Below are 25145 nucleotides of genomic sequence, written 5' to 3' on the forward strand. Positions count from 1 at the left end.
ATTGTACTTTGCAGGTACATCAGCCTGCTGAAGACCGCCCTCAACCCGGCGGAGGCAGGACGAGGCCTCTACTTCTCCTACGGCGCAGACGTGACCCTGACGCAGCAGCGCTACGCGGAGACTCAGGGCAAGGGGGAGGAGGCTGGCAGGTTTGTGGGCGAGCGGGCCGAGCCGCGCTTCTTATGGAACCGCCACCTGCTGACGCTCTTCCTAGGTGCTGACCTCCCCTGCACATGGCCCTCATGGATGGTGTCATTACCAAAGCATGATTGCCACATGTGATGCGCACGGTCCCTAAGCCAGGGGTAATTTTGGCCCTCTCGTTGTTGTGGTAGTGTTCCAGTTGCGACAGACCAGCGCGAGCAGTACCACAATGACCTGATGGCCGTGATCACTATTGGCTAAACTGTCACAAGGGGGTGGGGCCTTACAATCCGCGTGCTGAGCAGCCAATGCAGCAGTGTTTGAATTGCAGTAAGGGCGCCCCGTATGGCAAGTGAGGGGGATGTGGGTGTTGGTGTGCAGAGCCGACAAAGATGCCCATTGCGGAGGGGGGCCCCGAGGTGGAGGTGCCGGCGATGCCGGAGCTGGCGCAATTTGTGCTGCCGCTGATGCAGGGCAGCGTGCACCAGATCAGCAACCTGCGCTTCCAGACCTCCGTCGCCGACTACACCGGCTCGCTCACCCTCATCGCGCGCCGATCCGCCCAGCGCCCCGGTGTGCGCCACTGGCGCCGCGGAGCCGAGCCCACGGTCAGTCTTCTCGCCCTGTCAACCTGTCTTTCTGTGGGTGATATTTGTGCTGGTGGTAGCATGCGGCAGCACACAAGCCAGCACAACCTGACATACGCGCTCCGCGAGCACTTCTGTGGAGAAGTGTCATGCAGGCAGAGTATTAAGTCTTGATTGTACTGGCATGCAGGGGAAGGTGGCCAACTTTGTGGAGACGGAGCAGCTGGTTGAGCTGACTGCACAGGGGTCGTCCAATCCCGCGGTAGTCTCTTCCTTTGTGCAGGTCCGCGGCAGCATTCCGCTGCTGTGGAGCCAGATCCCCAACATCAAGTACAAGCCCACCACCCGCATCAGCCCCCCCTCAGTCTATGAGCCGGCGTTTGACAACCACATCAATGACCTCATCTCGTCCTACCAGGTGAGCTTCTGCTGCAGGCTCATTGCGATTTCTGCTTTTAGGGTTGCATGCATTACTAGCAATCTGACCTGGACCAAGAGCTCAGGAACGCCTCAATGCAAAGGAGGCCATGATCCCCTTGTTTTGCCATGCAGAATGTGCTGGCTGTGAATTTGGCCAACCAGAATGGCAGCGAGGGCATCTTGGGCAAGGCTTTCAAGGAGGAGGCCGAACGCTTTGCAAAGGTCAAGCCTGGCTTCGAGGTCATCAGCTTTGACTTCCACAAGGAGTGCGGCGCCACACGCTACGACAGGTATCTCGCCACAGCACGCCCTCCTGGATCTTCCTATCCTTACTCCAAATAGGATGGCCCCAGGCAGCACTATACAGTATGGACAGGGGATGCCATGATTCTGTTGTGCAATTGCTGTGAAGGCTATTTTTACTGTGTGAAGCACAGCTTGGCTGGCATGTAAGTTTGCTGGTGATGCTCCAGACTGGAGAAGCTGTGGGCGATGATCGAGCCGTTTGTGGAGCGTTTCGGCACGTTCCAGGCGAACGGCGAGCAGCGGCGGCAGAGCGGCGTGCTGCGCATAAACTGCATCGACTGCCTGGACCGCACGAACGTGGTGCAGGGGTGGCTGGCGCGCAAGCAGCTCGACCGCCTGCTGGCCCAGCTCTCGCTGCTGCCCCAGGGCTCCTCTATCAAGGAGGCCTTCCCAGAGGTGCGCCTGCATGCTTCACATTGGTACTGCGGACAGGGGCCATCAAATCCCGACTTCTTCTCCCCATTGAGACAAAGAGGCCAGGGGATGATGGGTGAAAGGCTGGATTGCCCTGCCTCCTCCCTGAAAGTTGATGAAGCTGCATGAGGTAGTCGAAGATAGAGCGTTGGGTTCCCCACTCACACAATGGTGCTCTGCCAGAAGTGCAGACTGCATCATGCCTGTCACAAGCACATTTTTTTGGTCAGCGGTTGAGAGCGTAAAGGTGGCGTCCAGAAGGATCTGATAAGGTTTAAAGGGCAGGGAGGGAATGGCAGAGACGGGGGTGCGCGGGTGCAGGTGGAGCGGCAGTTCAAGTGGGTGTGGGCGGACCACGGGGACGACATAAGCCGGCAGTACGCGGGCACGGGGGCGCTGAAGAGCGGCTTCACGCGCACGGGGCAGCGCACGATGGGCGGCCTGCTGGACGACGGCGCCAAGAGCATGACTCGCTACTTCCTCAACAACTTCCGCGATGGCCGCAAGCAGGACGCCCTCGACCTCCTCACCGGCACCTACGCCATCGCCAAAGGTTTGTTATTCTTTTCGAATTCAAATTTGAACTTACTCTCTCTGGTCTCTCGCGTGCTGCACCGCGTGTGTGGTGGTGCATGGGGAAGATTCACAGAAGGGCTAGAGCCGCAGGACATGACCAATGTAATTAGGTTGTATTACCTGGAAACAGGCTTCGAAGTGCATTGGGGAAAGTACGCAGTGGTGAGCATCGCTTGGAAGGAACGCAAGAGAGAAATCTTGGGATCCAGTGCTAAAATTGGGCTGTGGCTGTGCCTGCAGACAAGCCGTCCCCCTTCAAGGCCTCCTTCACTGGGCTCCCCATCATTGCGGTGGCCTTGTTGCTCATGCTGCTGGCAGCCGTGACAGGCTTCCGTACACTGCTGGTAAGTCATGTGCTGCCCTTGATGGACAAATCCTCTGTGAGTGTGTGCTCCATTATTCTGGATGTAGCCTCAAGATCACTGCTGTGCAGGGCAAGGGCGAGGGAGGGGCGGTGTATACTGTGCAGGCTGTACTCCTGCCCATCGTCCTGGCAGTGGTCCTCCTGCAGCTGGTGGTCAAGAATGGCAAGAAATGGGTCGACAGACCACAGCTCTGCCCAGACATGTCGCAGCCCTGGTGAAGGTCAAAGCCTGGGTTTGTGTCTCAGTCACGCTTGGGCTGCTGCTTGCTTTGCAGGGCAGGTGCCAAGGCACACCAGTGTTCTGATCAAGTGTGTTGGTCAGTGTGTTCATGAACATCAGGATATTCTTTTGTAGAGATTCGCGGATCACTGGCGGCAGCATCAACAATAAAGATGTCAATTGACTGCAACCCAATATTATGAATCATCTCTTCCTGTGCAGACATCTGTACTGTGCTAGGGCTGAAAAAGGGGACATAATCATCTGCCGGCACAGGCGCCTGTGTAAGGGGTGAAAAGAGACGGTGACCTCGACTGTGTGCATTTGTCAGATATGCTTGGTGCATGCATGTATGACGTTGTATTTAGCAATTGCCATTTGAGAGAAGAGATGTCTAGATGCAAGACATACAAGCTCGAGGCATGCACTGCGCAGTGCGAGCGCCAAGCAGGGAGAAAGGGCTGCCTCGCAGTGTATGTGCAATGCTAGTGACATGCAAGACACCTGTATATAGCAGTTGCCAGTGGCAAACGCCTGTATTGACAATCAACGTTACACATTTTCTATTACATAAAGGTATGGCGTTCACCAATCACAAATCTTCTGAGAATTCGAGGCCCCATTGCTGTGACTGTGAACACAAACCACAATCTGCTACTTGCATGGTCAGCGTTTCAGCAATATAATGCTGCAGCCATCTTGCTACCATTACTGGTACTCAAACTCGCCTGAAGAAAGCTAATATCTTGAAGACATTGCCCTCAAAAAGTGATGGCAACAAGCGCCACACTTGTGATTTCTCACATCTCTCATTCTGCTCATCACTTCTTGAACTCAAACATTGTCACTCTCACGCAGACCATCAATGCGCAGGCTGCACATTGGGTTGTACAGATGATGGATGGACAACCCTTGAACTGTCACACCTAATAAATTCAGGAGCATGCGTTTCGGCGTGGTTCTCTCACTTCTGCTCGTCCTCTGCAGCAGGAACTTGGCAGGGCTCCACGTGCCAGATCTCCTCTGCATATTGCTGGATGGTGCGGTCGGACGAGAACTTGCCGGATCCGGCTGTCGACATGATGGACATGCGCGTCCACCTTGCCTTGTCCTTGTACACCTCATCCACCTTTGCCTGCACATGCACAACCGCTGCGTCAGTGGCACGCCCAGGCCCACACACTCCCTGCAACTATAGTCATTCGGACAAATCTGTAGCCATTGTCAGGCTGGCGTGCTGGCACGTGCCCTTGGTGCAGCATGAACAAATGCTTTGGAGTGGATTTGGATTGGAGTGGAGATGCGTTGATGAATTCAAAGCATAGATTGACAGGATCCCTTGCAAGCCTTTGCACATATGGGGGCGGCAGGAGAATGAGTGACAGAAACGAGGCGCTAAAACATCAATTTCTAGGATGTCAGGCACAGACCTGGGCGTCGATGTAGGAGGGGAAGTCATTGGCGAGCAGGTAGTAGTCACCGCCGGACGTGACAGAGTCGACCAGCGGCTCAAAGAAGTCCGCCCACCCAAACACGCCCTTTCTGATCAGACCCACCACGTGCTCAAAACGCGAGTCCGGCTGCACAGCACACATGTTATTTTCCATGAGCCTTCCAAGTCAGGCAAATCACACCAAATGCTCTGCCCTCCGCCAAGACATTTGACTATTGTTTGATTTGCATGCATGGGTGTGTGAACTTATATTCACTGCCCTTTTGCTGCATGTGGTCATGGCGGGCTATCACTTGCTCAAACAAACACGCAACCCGAATTGCCACTCAGCAGGGGAGTGGGTGGTCATCGGGCGCACCTTGAAATTGCGGCGCTCCTGGCGCAGGCGCTGGACTTCTGGCGTGAGAACGCCAAATATGAACATGTTGTCCTCGCCAATCTCCTCCGCAATCTCCACGTTGGCGCCGTCCATGGTCCCGATGATGAGCGAGCCGTTCATGGCGAACTTCATGTTGGAAGTGCCCGACGCCTCCGTGCCCGCCGTGCTGATGTGCTGGCTCAGCTCACACCCTGTCGGACAGCATCCATGCTTCCAACAGTTGCTCTTTAAGGAAACTTCCATCTGCCGTGATCTGCTTGCCCATGCCCTCTTATCGATCGATTCTTTGGATGTCATCAGCCTCACGAAGAGAATACGGTAAAGCTCCCACCCACAGCACAGCCCAAAGTATGGAGGATGGAAGGAAGGCGCTGGGTGGATGTGAGGCTGAAGGGGGAGGGGGGAGAGGGCAGGAGCTTGCCTGGGATGATGACCTCAGCGAGGGACACATTGTAGTCGGGCACGAAGACGAGCTTCAGCAGGTCGCCGACGTCTGGGTCGGAATTGATCTTGTTGCCCACCGCGCTGATCAGCTTGATGATGCGCTTGGCCATCTCATACCCGGGTGCCGCCTTGCCGCCAATCACGCACACGCGCGGCACCACCTGCATTATTATTGTTTAGAAAAGAGTGCCTTGTGATGTGCATGCAAACGGAGCACAGAAGTCTCATGTGCAGAGTGCCCCATGACTCATGTGACCAGTGGCATGGGGCGGAGTACCTGTGCGCGCTGGTCGGGAGACATCTTTTTGATCTGATCGTAGCGCCAGATGATGCCGAACACATTCAGCAGCTGCCTCTTGTACTCGTGTATCCTCTTCACCTGCAGCACCACACGTTGTTCCCATCAGACACTCATTCTTACCCAAGTGCATCTGAATGGGCTGTGCGCAACCAAAGCACTTTGCATGGGAGCTGGAAGGCATGCCTGGATGTCCAGCATGACGTGGTCAGAGATCTGCACGCCGGTTATGTCCCTGATGTGTGCTATGGCCTTGGACTTTGCAATGGCCTTCACGTCCGCCCACTTCTGCTGGAACTCTGGGTCATCTGCATGCGCCCGCAACCCCTGCACCAGGCAGATCACCATGTGTTACCCCCAAAATCTTTGCCTATTTCTTACCCCCTCCTGCCAGCAAGCATCAAAAGTGGGCCTGACTGATTGCTCTGGCTGTTGCTATTAAGAACCACGACAGACTACTCGTCATCTAGTTCTTATTTTGCAGATATATCATTTCTTTTGAAGGATTGAGAAGGGGAGGATCTCAGTCGGGAAGAGAAGGACCTGGAGGGCGTCGAGGTGGTTGATCCAGGCCTCGCTGCCGAGTGTGTCGGTGATGAGGGCGCGCAGGGGGGCGTTGCAGAAAGCGAGCCAGCGGCGGGGGGTGACGCCGTTGGTCTTGTTCTGGAACTTCTGCGGCCACAGGTCGGCAAACTCCTTGAAGATGGTTTCCTTGATGATGTCCGAGTGGATGGCCGCCACCCCGTTCACAGTATGGCTCGCCACAACCGCCAAGTACGCCATCCTCACATACCTGCACAGCAGCAAACTCACTCTTAATGACAATCTTACCCTCAAATTTAGATTTATATGACATGCCAGAGGGCCAGCCTCTAGAGACACTGTTGCAATTTGAGCTGCATGTGAGAGGCGGGCGCACAGCACAGGAAATGACGCTGGACTGACTGATGTTGCAGTGCTTCCTCAAGCGACAGAGGCGGCCTAGCCTCAGGCGCAAAGGCCACCCCTGAGATAATGTATGTTGCAGATGGAAACGGGAGAGGGTAAGTGTGTGAGGGGCGCGCACTTTTCGCCGCCGGAGCCGTCCTCGATAATGGACATGCGGCCAATGCGGTCCCAGTCGTCGCCCAGCTCCGCGCGCAGCTGCTGCAGGAAGCGCCAGTTGATGTCAAAGATGATCTGCATGTGCCGCGGCAGCAGCTTCTCCAGAAGGCTCACCGGCCACTTCTCCAGCGCCTCCGGCAGCACCGTGTGGTTCGTAAACGCAAACACCTGCCCATATTTTCTGCTCAGTCCTCCATGTGCGAGGGTGCCATTTTTATCAGCAAGCAATGCATTGATACATACATTGATGGGAAAAGAGCTCAACATGTGCCTCAGACAGCGCAAATGGGAAGCAAAAGCAAACGCGCAGCCGCATCTCAAAGTGCTGGGGAGCCATCCACAGTGATAGTCCATGCAGTCTATTGATGAGACATGAGGCCGATAGTCCTAGAACAAGCAAGGCAGCCAGATATAAGATGTGGGAGAAAAGCTCCATTTGAGGGGCAAGCAGCACCGAGGCGATTCACCTTGTTAGTGATCTCCCAGGCCTTGGTCCAGCCCATCTTATTGTCGTCCATGAGCACGCGCATGAGCTCGGGCACCGCGATGGTCGGATGCGTGTCGTTCAGCTGGAAGGCCACCTTGTCCGGGAACGCGTCAAACGTGTCGTGCGTCTCCTTGTACCGCCTCACCACATCCTGCGACAGCGCACTCACAGACATTCAGGGTCTGTCACCTCAGCGTTTGGTTGATTGGGTATTCATGCATGAACAGCATGCAAAAATAAATGGGGTATATCGACATGCCTGTATTGTGGCAGAGACGAAGAAGTTCTGCTGTTTGAGGCGCAGCTCCTTGCCCTGGTAGGTGCGGTCGTCTGGGTACAGCACGGATGACAGCGTCTCAGCGCGCTGCCTTGACAGAATCGCCTGCGCAGGCGACCAGTCCAGTTAGCAGAATCGTTGAATGGCAGAGGCATGTGAATGCATTTCTGATCAACTTGTGTGTGTGCATGACAATGGCAGACCATGCGCGCCCCCACCTGAACATAGTCACCGGTGTTGAAGGCCTCCAGGTCAAACTCCTGCCCGGGCTTGGCGGCCCACAGGCGCAGGTTGATTGTGTTGTTGGTTTGGAACCCTGGGATGGGGTTGTCGTAGGCGATAGCCGCCACCTGCATGTCACATGAATTTCATCACTTCACCGGTGCAATATTGCTACCAGTGTGTGGATAAAGCATTTGCATCTGGTGGGCAGAGGTCTCACCGTCTCGCCGGGGTTCCATCTGAACACCTGGCGGCCCTCCTCCTCATGGACAGACACGTGGCCGTAGAAGTTGATGGGGTAGCCCACGTTCAGGCGCTCGATCTCCCAGGGGTTGCCGAAGTTCAGCCAGTAATCCGGCTGCTCGTGCTGGAATCCGTCCACTATGGTCTGCGTGAGCACAGCCATCACAAATCAGACATGGCGTCTGTGTGCTTCATGCATGCACCAGCCTTGGTCTGAATCTGCCATTGAATGTCAGTGTACCCAAAACAGTGATGTGTGCAGCAAGGCACAAAACACTAAAAACAGTATCAACTTCTGACGAGGGTGCCTTTGCAGGTCCAGGGCAAATGGCAAGACACATGGGCTTTTTACCAAATGTGTGTAGTGTGCCCTGGCAAACAACAGGGAAAGTGGAGGTGGAAGCTGGGCGTGCCTGGCGGAACATGCCGTACTGGTAGCGGATGCCGTAGCCCCAGGCGGGCAGCGAGAGCGTGGCCATGGAGTCCAGGAAGCAGGCGGCCAGCCGGCCGAGGCCGCCGTTGCCGAGGGCGGCGTCACGCTCCTTCTGGATGAGGTCTTCCAGCTGGTACCCCATCTCGCGCAGCGCCTCTGTGTACTGATCCACCACGCCCAGGTTGTTCAGCGCGTTCAGCAGCGAGCGGCCCATCAGGAACTCCATGCTCAGGTAGTACACGCGCTTCGCGTCCACGTCCCTGCGCGCGTGCAAGGTTCAGGCCGCTTGTTTGTACGCACTGCTCTGCGTGTTGTGACTGACAGGTTTGGACTGGCACTGACGGCTCTTTTCAGATCCCACTTTGCTGCGCGTGCTTTTGGCAAGCTGCAGTACTCTTTTTGAAGTCCTGTTTTTGCAACATTCTGGGTTGCCGTTGCGCACAGAATGTCAATTACAGCGCCTGTTGATTGCTCTGTCTCGCAGTGCAACATGTGCTCTGGGTACATGTGCACCAGGGACGGGCGGCTCACTTGAAGTACTGCTGGGTGTCGTTCCAGGACTCTATTAAACGGTCCCTCAGGCTGAGCGCGGTGGCCTGGTACGCCTCCTGGTTGTCAAAGCTGTTGCGGCTCCTGGCCAGCGTGTACTCCACGTGGTTCACGATAGACTCCTCGATGCTCAGCACATCGTTCTTGATGTAGGTGTCTGCAGCAGGCTCAGCTTGGTCAAAATGCATGTGCTGAACCAGGGAATGCTCTCAATCACCAGAGGGTTTGTGCTGTAAGGGGTGGCACACACGCACCCTTCAGATTGTATAGTAGGGTTTTATTGTGGGCGGCGGTGTCGGCAATGCCATCACCGACAAGCGGACGCTTCCCTGAGCTGACACGGGCTAGAATGCGCCCCGATGTGTTCGCCAGTCTTTCTAGCGAGGCACGCAGCTTGTCGATGTCCTTCGGGTCCGTGACTTTGCCGCCACCAAGCTGCAAATTCAGGCACTCATCAGAAGCCAAACCCGTGCAAGCTCAAGCCCAAGTGCGAAAGTGCCGGTGGTCTTGTCAGGCTGCAAGCCATACCGCAGTAATGAAGAACTTGTCCAAGACGCGCCCGTTGCTCCCATCCACTTCAGCCTGTTCAGGATCCCCAGCTCTCTCAGCAAGAGTATCGATGGGAAAGGGATCGATCGGCCAAGTATGCAGAAGTTCCATGCAGCAGACAATCCGTGGCTCAGCAAGATGTTCATAGTGTGTAGGCCCACCTTGCCTACATCCAATCCCAAGTCGCGGAATGTCCCAGAGATAGAAGTGAGAAGTCCTGGCCTGTTGAAGCCAGAAATGGTGACCACGGTGAAGTCGCTGTCCTGCGCGTTGTCGATGGAGACGTACACCCCCTCATCCTGTGCTGGAGCTCCCACTGATGCCGCAGCTCTGACTGCAATATTCTGCGAAGCCAAGCTTGGTCGAATAGGGCTTGAAGCGTTGCCAGGCCTAGCACCTCTGTTCGGCAACCGATTGCCGCAGAATCGACGGCAGCCATCTCTCAGATATAGAGCGGACTTGACATGGCCCGGCAGCACGCTGCTAGGCACTCCAGGCGTCACCAGGCCCGGTGCCATGCTGCTATAGATTTCCAAAGAAAAAAACACTAGACAACTCGCCTTGTTAAACTCTTCAGAACATTTTCCAGGTATAGTTGGGCCTGAAAGCACCCAAATGAATGCACAGCCAACGGATTCCTTGGAGATAGAGAGCAGAAAAGTATCCCAAAACGGTATCTTATATCTTCTGCTCCTGTTTAGGCAGCCTGGAGCCGCACGGCCGTGACGCACATCAACTCTCGTGCATGCATGGTCCATCTGGATTGTTGTGCAATCAAAGGATGGTCCTGTAGACTTCATCGCTTAATTGCCTCAAACGTGAAGTGCCACGGCTTGTAATTGCTGGAATGCTTTTGTGCCATCAATAGCGTATTTGAGATGGGCAAGGAGAGGCGCATAGGGGGGCCGACCCGGAGGGCTGATTTGAACAATGCAAGGGGTACTCCCTATAGTAGGCCCTCAGGAAGCACCCAAAACCCAGCGAATGCTCGTGAGAGAGACTTTGTGCGAGGAGGAGAATCAAGTCAGCCAGCTCATCGCCAGCATCCGATGCAGGACAATGATGCAGAACGCAGATCTTCATGGTCTTCGTGGGTGTACACCCCTTTGAAGGCATTGAAGGTAAGAAGATATACCAGGAACATGGCATCGCACTTTTGTGCTGGTCCACCAGATCAGGAGCTCGTCTGACCGGGTTGCATTTTTGATGCAGGAATCGTACATGTATCTGTCCAAATCTCCGATCAAAACCGATGAGGTGGACGACAATGATGGCGGTGCGCTTTGTGGGTCTCCCTGACGTGCAGACAGGAGTGATATCACTCCCACCAATCTTAAAGATAAAAGTTTGAAAGATTTTGTGGGTGGTACAGGACATCTCAACAACCAGACCGCCAGCTCGACAGCTGCAGAATTGGTCGAGGAGGGAGAGGTGGGTGTCAGTCCTGTCAAAGCTACTGCAGCAAGCCATGTGTTCAATTCTTGTAGCTACTGCAACAGGTGCACGGCTGGGACAGAAATCTCTTATGTGGGGCTAACTCATTGCTGAGAGTCAGAATCATCCTGTTGCCTGTGGCCCGCAGGCCCAGTCACAGAAAGCAGCGGACCAGTACTCGTCAATGGAGGAGCAGGCAGGGCCATCCCAGCCAGTAGACATGGCCTTGCCGGAGCGCCTGTTGGGCACTTTGCCAACCCTGCCCAGCCGTCTCGACGCTGTAACGCCAGTACGGCCTTCAGGTGTCTCAGGCGAGGACTAAGGACCACCATGTCTGTGCTGTGTGCATCACAGATTTGCAAATGCTCTTATTCTTTTAAGTATGTCAATTACAATGTGCAAAGAACTCAGACTGAGGCCTGATGCACAGAGGGCGCAGGTTCCTCGTATGAGGATATCAGGGCGCGCAATGTGACGCTGCTGAGCAACAGCCCTCTCGCGGCTGGATCGCCATGGCAGCCGCGGCTGAGGCCGGGATCGGGATCTGTGCAGCCGTCGCCAGCGCAGAGCAGCGGTGCAGCCGGCACACCGATGGGCCAGCTACCCACCTCCCTGTTGAACAGGCCCTTCAACTCCGTTGGCCCCAGCAGATTCGGCCTGCGCGACGGCCCAGCCCCATCACCCCTCGCTCTCACTCCGGCCGTGCAGCCCTTCCGCACCACCGCACACAGGTACAGCTGGTCGATGCTCTTATGACCTGACACTTTGCACACAGTTGCACACAAACGATGCCCGAGGACTGCCAGACGAGGAGACTCATGTGCTGTGCTGTGTTGCCAAGCAGGGGCAATAAACCATTTGCGCGCACGCCGATCCACATGCAGCCGCTGTCTTTAGTGCCACCGGGGAGTGTCCCGGCGTCCGCTGCCGGCGCGGCTGCAGCCCCGGAGCCAGCGCCGCTGAGCTGGACGCCCATGCGCACCTACTCCAGCATGCAGCCCCGCGCAGGTGCCGCGCTCAGCCTCAAGAGGGGCCGCACGGATGGCAGCCCCCTGGGCACGCCCCTCCTGGGCGCAGGGCTCGCCGCTGACTCTGACCGGCGCATCCGCCGGCGCGGCGAGCAGGTCTGCCTACTTCCCATTTCCATGCTCTCAGCCTCTTCAGAGCTTGCAAGTGCTCATCCATATTCTGCCACCCTGTGAGATCTGAGGTGCGTGATCGGACTGTTCGGCGTGCAGGGGGAACGAAGCGCAGAGCGGCGCGTGTGGAAGGCGGGTCAAACGCCCTACAGCACAAAGGGAGCAGCTGGCAGAGATGTGCTGGCCATTGAGGGGCCATCAGCATCAGAAGGCACCCAGGTGGCTAACGGACTGCTGGGCAAGAGGGAGCCGCTGCCAATGACAGAGTCGGCTCGGCGCATCGCCATGGCTCTGGACGCCATGCTCCCTGTGAGTGACACTCCATCCCTTGAGCTGTGAAGAGCATGCTTCCAGTCTGCTTGTAGCGCTTCTGTCAGCATCTTTGGCACCAAGGATAGGCCTGATTTTGTCAATGCCATCTGTGCAGACGGCTTCATCCCAGGGGCCGGCTGATACAGCCGCTGCATCTACGCCGCAGAAGCCAGTGGCCCCTCCCAGCGATTCTCTGGGCGTGGCTCCTGCGCCGCTCCTATCCACCGTCGCTCCGGCCCCTGCCTCATCGTCCTCGCTGGCCCTGCCCCTCACCCTGCCCCTGGATGCATTCCCAAAGCCAGCCACCTTGTCCTGGGGTTCCCAGCCACCGCCTGCCTCCAGCGCGGTGCAGGCAGCACCAACTTTGGGCCAGTGGTCTGCCGCGGCCACTGCTGCACCTCCTGCAGCTTCATGGTCCAGCTGGAGCCCAGCTGTTGCCCTCCCAACAGACCTTACTACAGGTGACGGCTCCAGCACATGCTCTCATCACAATCTCTTGCATGATGTCATCATACAATATTAAACATTAAATCACATGACCAACATTGACATGTGCGAACCTTGTGTGCAACAGGCAAAAAGGACTCTCCTCCTTCGCCCACCCCCAGCGCTGCAGCTGCTCTGCCTCTCACCCCGGTCGGTCCATCACTGCCTCAGCCATCGCTCTTCAAATTCTCAAATGCTCACAAGGTGTGAGTCCATGCAAAAGACTTATGCCTACATCGGAGTTGCCCATGGTGTTGAATACCCTGTGCATGAAGCAAAGCCATGACGGTTGATCTTTCCTGGGCGCCCGCTAAGAGCCAGCATGCTGATGGTCCAATGGATGTTGCTCAGGTGAACAACATCCCCGATGGGCCGGCGGCAATGGAGGAGTCAACAGAGGTAGTGTCGGAGAAGTTCTCCTTCAGGCCGGCAAGGAGCCTGCTGGACAGCGCGGAGAAGCTAAAGCAACAGGCCCCGCCGGTGCAGCCACAGCGAGGGGCAGTCACGCCTGAGAAGGTGCTTGCTGAGAACAACAGGGCGGCGGCAGCTGCGAGCCAGCCCCTGCCGGTCTCAGACAACGAAGATGACGAGGAGAACTTGGATGAGGATGGCAGCGAGGACGGCGACATCAAGGGGGTTACGCGCTCATCGGCTCGCACAGAAGAGAATGGCATTGCCCCGGAGGCCGCCACCAAGGAGGCAGCGACACCCGCCCCCGCGTCCGGCGGCTGGGACTTGAGCTTCCTCAAGAAGAACCAGGCGCAGGCGGCGGCCGCGACGGATGCGGCCGAGAAAGCGATTGCGGCAGAAAAGTCTGGTGCTCCTTCGCAGCCGCAGGCGAGCGCTGCGACGGGTGGCTGGGGCGCGGACTTCCTCAGCGCAAACAAGGCGGCTGTGGGCGCTGCCACTGCCGCAGCCAAGGCTGACCTTGACAAGAAGGCCGGCAAGTCAAGCTCAGGTATGCTGCGCGCCACCGTTGTCCTTGTCGTCTTCTTTCTGCCTCCTTGAATTTTGATTGATGTGCTGACATGCCGGCACCTTGCCTGCAGGCGCCACTCCAGCGCCGTTTACTATCAGCTTTGGCAAGCCGCAGACACCAGCGCCAGACACAGCAGCTTCTTCCGGCTCAGGCACGCATCATACTGCCCGTTGCTTATGTGGTACCTAACCGTCACCTGCGTGGACCTCCATGCCGTTTAGAGTGGTGGTGCTGAGTTTCATGGCGTGTGCGCAGGCTTGCTGTCGTTCCTTGGGTCTGTGGTACCCGGCTCGTCGTCGACAGCATTTGCGCCCTCCACGTTCTCTGGCTTCTCCTTTGGCCTCAAGCAGCCCGCGGAGGCTTCAGACCCGGCCGCCACATGTTCCATCACCGCCGTCGCGCCAGCATCCAGTTCTCTGCCTGCCTTCCTGGCTTCCAGCACGCCCGCTGCTCACGACGCCACTGAGAACGGCGATGCAGCGGTGAGCCCCTACAGCCTTACACTGCTGGCGCATTGCACTGCAGTGCCTACCGCCATTGGTGTGAACCCCGAGTGTGTGTACCCATCGACATGGACTTCATCGAACCTTGACACACCTTTGTGTGGCTTTGGTGTAAGTTTAATTGCCTATTTGCTGCAGGTATCACTGGCGGATGGGCCAGGCTGGGCGCTCCCCAAGAAGGCCAAAGCCAATGATGTTTCTCCTCCAAGCGCTGGCTTCACCTTGGACGGAACCGCGATGACATTCTCCTTTCCAGGGGCCTCCGCCTCCTCGGCTCCAGCCACCACTGCAGCCGCCACGCCCTCGCAGCCAGCGCCCTACAGCTTTGGCGCTGCCACAGAGGGCAGCAAGCTTGCAAAGACAACAACAGCCACGGCGACAGCTGATGTCCTCACAGACGCAGCCGCCTCGGAGGCTCCTGCGGGCGCCAGCATATTTGCTCCAAAGTCCTTCGGCGCACCAGTGTCGTTCGGGTTTTGTGCCGCCTTGCAACCTGCATCCTCGACTGCGGCGTCGACTCCGTTCCCCTTTGGAGCGTCCTCTGCCGCGACTGAGGGGCCAGCCAAGGATCCCATCATGTTCCAGCTGAAGCCTCGGGCAGCGCCCTTTGTGCCCTCCACGGGGTTCCCCTTTGGCAAGACGGCCGCGGACGCGGGCAAGGGGGACAGTCAGGAGCTGCCCGAATCTGTTCCCACTGGGCTGAGCCTCACCCAGGCTCAGGTGCGCCTGCTCCCTCTTGTGCCTATATTGTTTCTCATATCTCGTCATTGATCTCGATGTTCAGTGGTTGCCTCGCAAAGACTGAGAAATCCTGCATGTCTGCCTACAGGGAAGCGGGCGGAGCCTTGACAGCAACATGTCCGTGTCGCCGTCGGCCGGGTCGGCTGGGGCCGCCAACCCCTTTGTCGCGCTCGAGACAGGGCTGACAGCACTGGCGCCCTCCACCACCGGCTTACCCTCCATGATCCCTGCCTCCTCTGCCGCCGCTGCCTCATCCTTTACCTTTGGAGCGGGCGCAGCATCGGCCGCCGCGATCTCAGGATTCCTGGCCCCAGCCGCCAGCATGGGCATGGGCTTCAGTAGCGGCAGCATCACGACGTTTGGGGGCCCTGCTAGCACGCCGGCCTTTGGGGCGGGCGCGGTCTCTGCTCCAGCGCAGTCCAGCGCCGCAGTGGGCATGTTTGGGGCCAGCGCCAACAGCGGCTTTGGAGCGGCGGCCAGCGCGCCGCCCTTCGGCGCACCGCCTGTGACCGCTCCAGCATTTGGGGTGGCCAGCACCCCGGCGTTTGGGGCAACCCAGTCGGGCTCTCTGGTGTTTGGCGCGTCCGGCACTCCTGCATTCGGGGCATCCAGCACGCCAGCCTTTGGTGCAGGCAGCGCACCGGCGTTTGGTGCCTCCACCGTGCCGTCTTTCGGGCAGGCTTCCACGCCCGCCTTTGGAGCCGGCAGTGCCCCCGCATTCGGCGGTTTTGGCGGCGGCGGCGGCGGCGGATTCGGCGCTCCTGCTGCGCCTGCCTTCGGCGGTGAGTGGGCTGTTCTGAAGCATCCCTGAAGTGTACTGTGTCTTCTCATCTGCTCCTTCCTCTACATTGAGTGATGGAAGTGTGGTAGTAGGGCGTGTTGGACGCGATTTCCTCCTTGAATAAGTTCTCGATCCTGCTCTCATGTCCTGGGTGGATTTGTGCAGGCTTTGGCGGCGCGGCTGGCGCGTTTGGCGCGCCCCCGCAGAGCGCTCCGGCCGCGGGAGCGCCCTTCGGCGCCTCCCACACTGCACCTGCCTGGGGCGCTCAAGCGACCAGCACCCCCACCTTTGGTCAGGCGCCCGCGCAGCCCAGCGCGAATGCAGCTCCCGGCCCCTTTGGCGCCCCTCTGCAGCCAGCCTTTGGCCTGCAGCAGCAGCAGCAGCAGCCGGGCCCAGCAAACCCCTTTGGCTTCCAGGGCGCGCCAAGTGGCGGCATCGGCGGAGATGCAGCGTCTGGGTTCACCATGGGCGCGGGAGACAGTCAGCAGCAGGGGCAGCAGGGGCAGATGGCCCGCAGGAAAGTCAAGGTCAAGAGGAAGGGCAGATGAGCCGGGCGGGAGTGCAGAGGAGCTGATTTTGGCCAGAAGTTCAATAGACTGACAGCAGCCCTTAGAGAGGAGTGATGGCATCCACCTTGAGACCAGCTTGTCTGTGTCTGGTAGCCTAGTTGTCATCCTGTTTACTTTCAAGCAGCAGACCCGCATTTGATTAAGGGTGCATTCTTTCTTGGCCAGGATTGATTATGGGGAAGGTCTCCGGAAACTTGGAGACCAGACAATGTGTGCCTCTTATTTATGTCGGGTAGGCAACTGGAGTGATTGGGTTTGTGTTGGCTGCAGTGCAGTTGATTGCTGAAGTGAATGGCATCAAGACGAGCTGAATGGCAACACAGGCAGATTGGCAATGTCGCCGCTATTGAGATCAGCTGGACAGTAAGTGGTAATAACTCTCACCCAGCAGCTGCTGAGCTGCAAATGGACACGTGCCATATCTCCACAAAATCCTTGCAGTGCAAGTTTTCTATCCCCCATCACGTTACACCAAATGCTGGATGTCCTTTCAAGGTTGTTTGCCACAATCTATATCTGAAGTCAGCGGAAGTCATGCAACATAACACATACAAACTCCTGTGCAGTCCGACAGCAAGGACATCCATCTGATAATCCAGCACACCCCATAATTCCCTTATCACATGCGTATGAACGAGTCACCAAAACTCTCTACCTTGAAAGGCTTTGAAAAGGAATTTCTTCATCTCAACATCCTCACACCTGAGTGCATCCTTCAAGCGCAAAGGCTGCCTCCAAATACAGGCTGACATGTATCATACACCACAGGCTTCGGCAGTCTCTGCTTGGCCCTCGCACAGGAAATCAGGTACCTGCCATACACCAAAGGTGCAAAAGCCAGCATCATGTTACGAAGTCCACAAAGAATATCACACTTCCAGAACCTCATGGCATTGAGACCAGAACCTTCTGCGCAGGGGCATTGACCGCCACGATGCGCTTCTCTGCGCCAACAGTGACCTCCAGATTGGGGCCTGCTTTGCACTTGTCCAGGCACTTGCATGGCATCACCTCAACCCCCTCCTCCGCATGCATGCTCAACTCCTCCATCAGCTGGGCACTTCCCCTCTTAGAGCACGCCTTCCCTTGGCAGACTGATACTCTTGCCCCAGACAGGAGGTTGCTCACGACCTCAAGGGCATCTTTCTTGATCGGCATGATCTTTTCCTTCTTGAGCTTTGCAATCATGGGAACCACATTGCTGCTCCTGACTTCCGACACTTCTGTGTCAGCGCAGCTCTGCATCATAGGCACCTGAGAGCAGTTCTCTTGCATGTCCTCGTCCTCAGACGTACTGCTGCTGGAGCTGGAAGACATGCAAGGCTCATCCATGCCACACAGGACACCGTCCACCTGTTTGTTCCACAACCGTTTCTCAGCAAGAGATTCGCTCGACCTCAGAATCTTGTGAGAGATACTGTGCACTTGTGCAGCATAGTCAGGCGCCTGTTGTACCATGCAGAAACTAACCTCCATGAGTTGCTGCTGAAGGACCGTGCTGTCAAAGCTAGGAGAAGCTTGAAGTTCAAGGATTACATCTGCAAGGCGTTTTCTGCCGGCCTTCAACCTAGCTTCAGCCATTTTTTTCTTTTTGTTTCCGCATGTTGTCACCACTGTGCTCCGCTTCACGGAGGGCACGCGGTGTGACGCTTTGACGCCAAGCTCTTTTCCTGCAAGGGCAAGGTTCTCTCAGAATCAACCTTCCAGCTGGCATCATACTCTGCTTGAAACTTGCCTTTTCAAAACCGTGGCCACTCCAATCCCAATGACCAGGTCGTACCTTGGAAGCTGGAACCCAATCCCTTGAGCATATTCTGGGTTGCCATTCTGCTGTTCGGAGCTATGCTCCTCGACACTTGAACTTTACCAACGAAATTTTGTGCGCAACGTGTTCAACATCACCGGATCCGCAACCGTGCTGTCCAAAATTTTGCCCAAAACTCGTGAGGCCCTCCTGATGAGGGCCAAAGTGAAGGATTATGGCCCTGTGGCTAGTTCCCCTGGTAGGTTTAATTTGGCGCCAGCCACGAAGTGGCTGGCGGCCGCAGCTGCATTAATTTCAGGCAGCCACGATGGCTGTTTCAGAGGCAGATGGCTGGAACCTGAGTTTCTTGGTTGCAAGCCCTAGGATTCTTTACAAAGGCTTTGCCTACAAAAAAAGACACAAATGAGCATTAAAAGCATCACTTTGATCAAAGCTGGCTAGAGTCATCCAGTGCCGCAGCGCTGCGCTGCGGCACTGCGGCAGCGCGGCAGCGCTGCGCTAGCGGCTGGCCAGTCACTGTTACGGTTAGTAATTAAATATATTGGTACAAGTCACTTTGACTTTGTGGACATGCCACTGTAGTACAGTGACTGTACAGTGTTACACATGTGTTACGCTGGGGGACCCCAAAATAAATCGTGCCGTCACGGTGCAAGGTTACGAATTCGTTGCTTCGAAGCAGCAACCACAAATATTATACGTTGCAACATTACGTAATATATACCGTAATATGACGTATTGTTAGTATATATGGTATACCCAACCGAGATGGCACCTGGCGCGCACCACCGGTACTATAGTATACCTAGGCTGGCAGTGCATGCAGCTGCGCAGTTGCATGCATGTATTCTCGAACCCTAAAGAATCCTTGTAGCAATGATTACTGCAAAGTGCACTTGTATCCTAGACGAGCCACTGCCAGCACTGAGTGCAGTGCATAATGAAATTACATGAAATTTCCTCTCACGTGACTCTCACGACACTCTCACTTGTTCGCACTGCTAGAACCTCCCCAACTCATCAGTACCAATTGATCTTCGCCAGCGCCCTAAAAGGTGGGGACACATTGCCTACAGCCACTGGGTCGGCCCAAGCATGCTGCAATGAACACAAATATGATACAACAACGGACAATTACAAAACCAATCAAGGGCTCAACAGAGGCTCATCACGTCGGGCAAAGCTGCAACCAGAACGGGAAGTTTGCCAGCAAGATCTAGATCTTTGAATTTTTTTTGGCTATCCAACAGGTGTCATATTGTGGCCAACAAAATCCCAATACATACAAGGTACGCAACCGCACTGTCTCCAGCTTGATAGTACCAGAAGGTGCTCGAAATCCAGCTGCAATGGCATCGCATGTAAACGATGACGAAATCAGACCATGTCTTCATGGAAGGCCGAGTTGCCCCTTCATATGCGCAGGCATGAGCTGCAGCCAATGCTGAACTGAACCTGCATGTGCCTGCAATGCAGAAGATAAAATCTCAGAAAGAGAGGTTTGCAGCAGTACCAAAAACGAGCAGGGACATCACTTGGCATTGCAGAGGTTCAAGGATGCAGACTCACGCACCTTCAAGGTGCCATTCTCCTTGCCAGCTGCATCCAGATGCTCCTTGCTTTGATGCAGCTCAGCCTGTCGCTCAGCCAGCTGGGTCTGGAGAGACTTCAGATTCTGTTTCAGGTGTTCTGCAGGAAGAAGATACTGTCTCAGCTCGCCTTTGTGCATCAACAGAGCATGACCGGACATCAAGCAGCTCAGCCTCTCACTGAGGTCGACAAATGACCCTAACAAACATGTTGGAGGATATCTGAGGATACAAGGCCCAATGCTTGAGGGCAGCATGCGCGCACCCAGCTCTGCCCTGGCATCAGTGAGGGCAGCCTCTGCCTTTGCAGCCCGCTCCACCAGCTCTGTCCGCTCCTTGTCAGCGCTGTCTCGCGCCTGGAACAGCTGTGACTGCAACTTTTCCGCCATACTCTCCGCCTCCTGTCCCACACAAACCACATTTTTGCTTGAGGTCCAGACCTTGCAAAATTGCCCAGTGTCTGCGTCACGATACCTTGATCTCCAAACGTGTTGAACCCATGGTCCCAATTCACCTTGCGCTTCATCTCTGACCCATGCAACTCCTTCTGCAGGTGCTCGCAGGTTCTCTGCATCACTGCTATCTCCTTCTGAAAGCGTTGCAGCTCCTGGTCAGCAGCTTCCTTGCTCTGCATGTGCAGGAGGCTCTCGTTCCGAGCTTCCTCCGCCTTCTGTGCCAACTCCTGCACACACAGCAAGCCCATCTCACATTCCTAATTCCTTTCCACTTGCGCATGAAGCCAAACCATTGCAGCAGAGGCAGAGCACTGCAGCACAGCTCCTTGCCAAGAAGAGAGAGGGCCACGCACTGAGGAGTAAAGGCGCGCTTTCTGTGCAGCCTCGTCTGCACTCTCCTGAGCTCTCTTGGAGTGCACAAGCTCCTGCTCAGCGGCCTGCCTGGCCAGCACCTCCCTCTGCAGCCTGTCCTCCGCTATCTGGTGCTGCCTTCGCAAGGCATGCATCTCAAGGTCTGTCGCCTGCCGGAGCTCCTGCAGCTCAGACTGCAGCCGCCGCTGCGCTGCCTCTGCCGCCATCCTCTGGCCAAGACAAGCAAACCGGGTGTCAATGTAGAGATTCCCATGAATCCTCCAGAGAACAGGGAGACAGCCGCCAAAATTAAGTTCGAGACCTTCAACGTGCCCGGGCTCAGCAGACTGGACATCATCCTTGAGGATGCTTGTGCAGCATGCTGCCCGCTGAAAGGCGCGCACCTGTTTCATGAGCTCGGTGTTATCGACCATGCCCTTCAGCAGGTTGCGCTCGTGGTCCAGCGCTCTCCGCAGCTCCTCATTCTCATGCCTCAAGCGCTCCTCTTCCAGCGAAGATCCACACACCGGGAGCGCAGAGACTGCTGCTGCTCGACAGGCGCCCTGGGCCTGGCATGCCACAGGTGCCGGCTTGATCTGGACTGCAGGCACCTTTGGGACTGCCGCTGAAATATCAACAGCGCTTTCTACAAAGGCTGCGTGCCCGTTGGCAGCGCCCTTCGTCGGGTCTGTGCGTCTGCGCTTTGCCTTCATCCACTGCGAGCCCTCCGCTGCTTCTGCGCCCCCCTGCACAAGCCAAGCGTTTAAACTGACAGCCACCAGACACACGTAACACCCTGCACTCTCTACGCTCGAAGTGCAATAACATGTTGCAGGCTGCACAGGGCAGAATGGGGCATTGTGGATAAGGCCTCACCTGTTGGCAATCAATGGCGGCAACCCTGGGAGCCTTCAGACTCAGGCGCCAGGCATCTGATGCATAATGCCTTACAGACCCATACCCCGAGATGACGTAAAGATGATCTCCCACCAGCGACACGGAGTGGGCTGCTCGCTCTGCCAATGCACAATGACACCGTCAGCACAAAAAGACAATGCATGCACACTGAGGAAATTACATGAAGCCGATTGGAGAGGCAATTGGTTTTACAGCAGTACTCACCACAGGGCCGATCTGTGTCTGAGGGAGGATCATCTGTGCATGACCACCTCAACTGAGTCCTGCGCGAGATATGGAGCGTCCACAGCCGATTGAAGCGTTCCTTCTTCAGATCAGCACCGCCAAACAGAATGATCCGGTCCTCCAGGGCTGCCCCTCTGCAACAAGCAGCCGCAGTACTCAAACGGTCATCATCAAAGACTTGTGCAGGAACGCTGCGTTCCAGCAATCTAGCGCTGAGCGGCAGCAGATGATAGAAAAGATCCGCAGACCTAAGAGAAATGACACCCTCAAGCTACTGCAAAGGCACGGCAGTGAGAAGGAGGATCACCTGATGCTCGACACTGCAGGCGGTGGCTGCCCCTTTATTTCTCGGATGGGCAGCCATTGCGACTGCTTCGTGTTGTAGCAAGCCACGAAGTGCTCCTCTGACACAGGCTTGTGAGTCGTGCCGCGTCCGCCCACCACATAGCAGCAATCTCCCACTCTCTGCATTGTGTGATAGCCTCGCGCAACAGGAGCCACGCCGCTAGTTCTTACTGTCACCACCTCTAGCCTGAAGGAAGGCATCCTCAGTCAGCAGGAGGCCATTAAACCTGCATACTGTCTGCCTTCGCTGTCGGTGTTGCCCTGTCCCAGAATTTGCAGAACCATACAATGCACTGAAGCACTTGCCTCTCTGTGTCAAAATATAGTACATCGTTGAGGAATACATGGCTCTTGGCAGCATCCTTCTTTCTGGCATTTGTGGGGACCTCACTCATGCCATATCCACCAAAAACTATGAGAACTTGTGGCTCTTCAGGGTGTACAACACATCCATGAGCAGTGCGTTCAAGCAGATGCCCATTCCTTCACAGCCACAAATTTCCTCAGTGTGCAGACAGACTAACTTGTTCACAGCAAAAATGATAATTGAGACAGGCGTCAAGCAAATTCAGGAATTGGACCCCACCTTACAGGAACTTTCTCCCAGGACAACGTGACTGTATCCAACACCCAAGTGTCATTGAAGACCACGCTGGCATCTGAGCCACCAATGACCCACACTTTTCTGCCACAGCGCACGGCACTGTGATATGCCCTTGCCTGCATTTTCACAAGTAAAGGCATATGCTTCTTTTCTTGTTCCCACGAGTACTTTGACATTATTCGTTGTTCAATTGTTAGAGCACGTAGCACATTGACTGTGGAAGTGGAAAGCCTTGAGGCAGCTCTGCAGGGGAAGGCAGAAGCCACATGCCTGGAAGGGCAGCTGCTGAAATCCACAGTCCCAACGAAGAAGATGGGTGTCAAATCGTATCCAATCCTTGTAGAATTCGTCCCTGCTGGAATGGACAGCATTTATCAGGCTCAGCAGTCTGATTGATGGTTACGCTGGGTAATGAGCACCATCTAGTCAAACAGAACGTACCCCTTCCTTCCTCCAATTATAATGATATTCTTTCCCACGACTGTTTCCGTGTGACCTGCTCGCTCCAAGATCCGCCCGGCCTCCCGGCAGGATAATTGCTGCCAGAGGCCCTCTACAATCTCTTGATTTCTTAGCCTTCCAAGTGTGCGCATCGCGGTCAGGAAAGATACATGCTCAAGATAATCTGGCAATTATGTTAAGTAGTTCTAGAGTGGAGAAAACATTGCATGCATCTCCTCTGTAATAGACGCTTTTTAATTTTGTTGACTTTCTCGTATGCAACGCACACGAAGACGACGTTTCCTACAAATTTCAACAAAGAGAAACTGCAGAACTTCAACCTACCTTCAAGTTGAAGGCTTCAACCGTAATGCTGGAGCCTTTATCGAAGCGATTCTGTTGCAAGATGATGGCGCAGCGCACGCAGCACGATCCAAATTTGGCCACCCTGCTTAGGAAGCTTCACTCAGTCATCAGACTACCTTACCACACTTGAATGTTTTGCATGCCACTTGCAGATTACCACATATTGTCTTTCACGCTCACTGTGAAGAGCAGACTAGGCCTTCGGGACCAGCCGCAGGTAGCGTGGCCGGTATGCCAGTCTCAAAACCAATTTGCAAATCAACTTGAATTGAAGCTTCCGGGAGTCCCTTATAATTATATAGTTATAGTTATAACTAATATGGGGCATATCATATGATGCATGATGCTGCCGGCGGCGCGCGCGCGCCGTAGCTACCTCGCGCGGCTTTAGCCCAGCGCCGGCCGAGGACCCCGGCCGGCCGCGGTGCCATTATGGCAGAGCCGGCACCAATGTGAGGGTCTTGGTGGCCACGATCCATGAATACGATGCACTGACTGCCAGTGAGACGCGATGCTGAGGGTCCACGGTGTTGTTGCTTCAACCATATTTCTCATAATGTTGAATCATGTATAAGCACCGTGCAATTACACTGTGACTGGCAGTCACTGACGAGCCGTGTGCCCTGATGGCCATACCAGTGTTGCTGCAAAGCAGGTGTGAGAGCCATCCTATAGCTATAACTCATTCAGAACTGACATAGAAATTATTGCAGCAGTACAACCTGAGAATACCAGTGACTCAGACAATTGAAGAGGCCCTCTTCTATCCCGGTTTGGCATCAACTAGCTGCACTGAGCATTCGTGAATTATATCACTAATAAGCTAGTCTAATATAGCCCCAGGTCCTTTCACTCGGTCAGCTGTCATACTGCCAAAGCACAAGGTTCTCATTGCACGAGGCCAGAAAATCAACAGACAACATGCACACCTTTGCGACAGACACGACTCACTGTAATGTGGATCTCTCCTAGCAGATGTAGTGAGATGCGCAGCTCAACTTGCCCCAGCGTCTGAAGGAAGCCTTACACACAGATGCACCATGACGACATCCGTGCAATATTCGATGCCCTCTTGCAGCATTTCTCAAGTGGGCTCTTGTAATGCAAGTCTGCGGTAAAAGTGTTGCCCTGAAGAAACATTCACAAATTGTTGGCCAAAATATGGAATCGAATGCCATCACATAGCAGAACAGATCATCAAGGAGTTTTAGATGAACAGAAGGGTGACGCACCGTAATGCCTCCAAGGCTGTCAGATGGTGCATTGCTGCGTATGGTGCCAATAATCAAAATCACATTTGGTCCCAAGTCGCGGGATAATCCTTTCCAAACACCCATCTGAGGAGGTTGCCATCAGCTGGCTTGATGGACTTGCCACATGCTCTCACTTGCAGAGGGCGCGGCGTCCATTCTGGTGCTGTCTGTGAGACTGTTACTTCAGGCGTTTGATGCATCAGGTGCTCTCCTGCACATGCTCAATCATGTCTTACAGATGATCGAGCCTGAAGCGATTGGACGATCATCAATGCTGCATGCACATATTGCTTTGTGACAGGCACTCACCGCTGATCAGCTGCTGATCGCTGACCTCACTCTCGTCCTCAACCACAAAAACAACTTTTGCCCCGTTTGATTGAGTCACTGTATTGCTCTCTTTGGCACTCTTGGCTTGAC

The 25145-nt window shown here is 55.4% G+C and overlaps 4 protein-coding genes across 4 annotated transcripts; 2 read left to right on the forward strand and 2 right to left on the reverse strand.

The window, feature by feature from the left end:
* Positions 1-18: 18 nt before the first annotated feature.
* On the forward strand, positions 19-2771 carry COCSUDRAFT_11753 (hypothetical protein; the record flags this gene model as incomplete). The annotated part of the gene is made up of 6 exons (XM_005651040.1): positions 19-90; positions 588-752; positions 922-1149; positions 1284-1441; positions 1625-1853; positions 2193-2771. Coding segments are annotated over 6 exons (1431 nt in total), but the record flags the coding sequence as incomplete, so codon positions are not given.
* Positions 2772-3579: 808 nt separating this feature from the next.
* Positions 3580-9987, reverse strand: COCSUDRAFT_52379 (starch phosphorylase; the record flags this gene model as incomplete). Its single annotated transcript, XM_005651041.1, has 18 exons — positions 3580-4166; positions 4462-4611; positions 4843-5054; positions 5285-5468; positions 5585-5686; positions 5792-5932; positions 6149-6398; positions 6672-6877; positions 7177-7347; positions 7456-7578; positions 7692-7823; positions 7916-8083; positions 8352-8631; positions 8903-9077; positions 9175-9355; positions 9449-9502; positions 9631-9768; positions 9934-9987. 18 exons carry the CDS (start codon positions 9985-9987, stop codon positions 3996-3998), a joined length of 2892 nt encoding a protein of 963 aa, XP_005651098.1. The 3' UTR covers positions 3580-3995.
* Positions 9988-10518: 531 nt separating this feature from the next.
* On the forward strand, positions 10519-16392 carry COCSUDRAFT_46140 (hypothetical protein; the record flags this gene model as incomplete). The annotated part of the gene is made up of 15 exons (XM_005651042.1): positions 10519-10590; positions 10682-10745; positions 10842-10900; positions 11052-11192; positions 11456-11634; positions 11748-12027; positions 12142-12351; positions 12470-12815; positions 12929-13044; positions 13192-13798; positions 13890-13970; positions 14075-14301; positions 14461-15042; positions 15152-15845; positions 16010-16392. The coding sequence occupies 15 exons, from the start codon at positions 10519-10521 to the stop codon at positions 16390-16392; spliced, it is 4041 nt and encodes a 1346-aa protein (XP_005651099.1).
* A 474-nt stretch (positions 16393-16866) lies between these two features.
* Positions 16867-22187, reverse strand: COCSUDRAFT_64551 (hypothetical protein; the record flags this gene model as incomplete). The annotated part of the gene is made up of 9 exons (XM_005651043.1): positions 16867-17652; positions 19752-19867; positions 20033-20168; positions 20282-20449; positions 20576-20803; positions 20978-21319; positions 21450-21589; positions 21696-21850; positions 22024-22187. The coding sequence occupies 9 exons, from the start codon at positions 22185-22187 to the stop codon at positions 17299-17301; spliced, it is 1803 nt and encodes a 600-aa protein (XP_005651100.1). The 3' UTR covers positions 16867-17298.
* Between the last annotated feature and the right edge of the window lie 2958 nt (positions 22188-25145).

This window comes from Coccomyxa subellipsoidea (assembly GCF_000258705.1).
Source record: "Coccomyxa subellipsoidea C-169, whole genome shotgun sequence".
NCBI classification, from domain to species: Eukaryota; Viridiplantae; Chlorophyta; class Trebouxiophyceae; family Coccomyxaceae; genus Coccomyxa; species Coccomyxa subellipsoidea.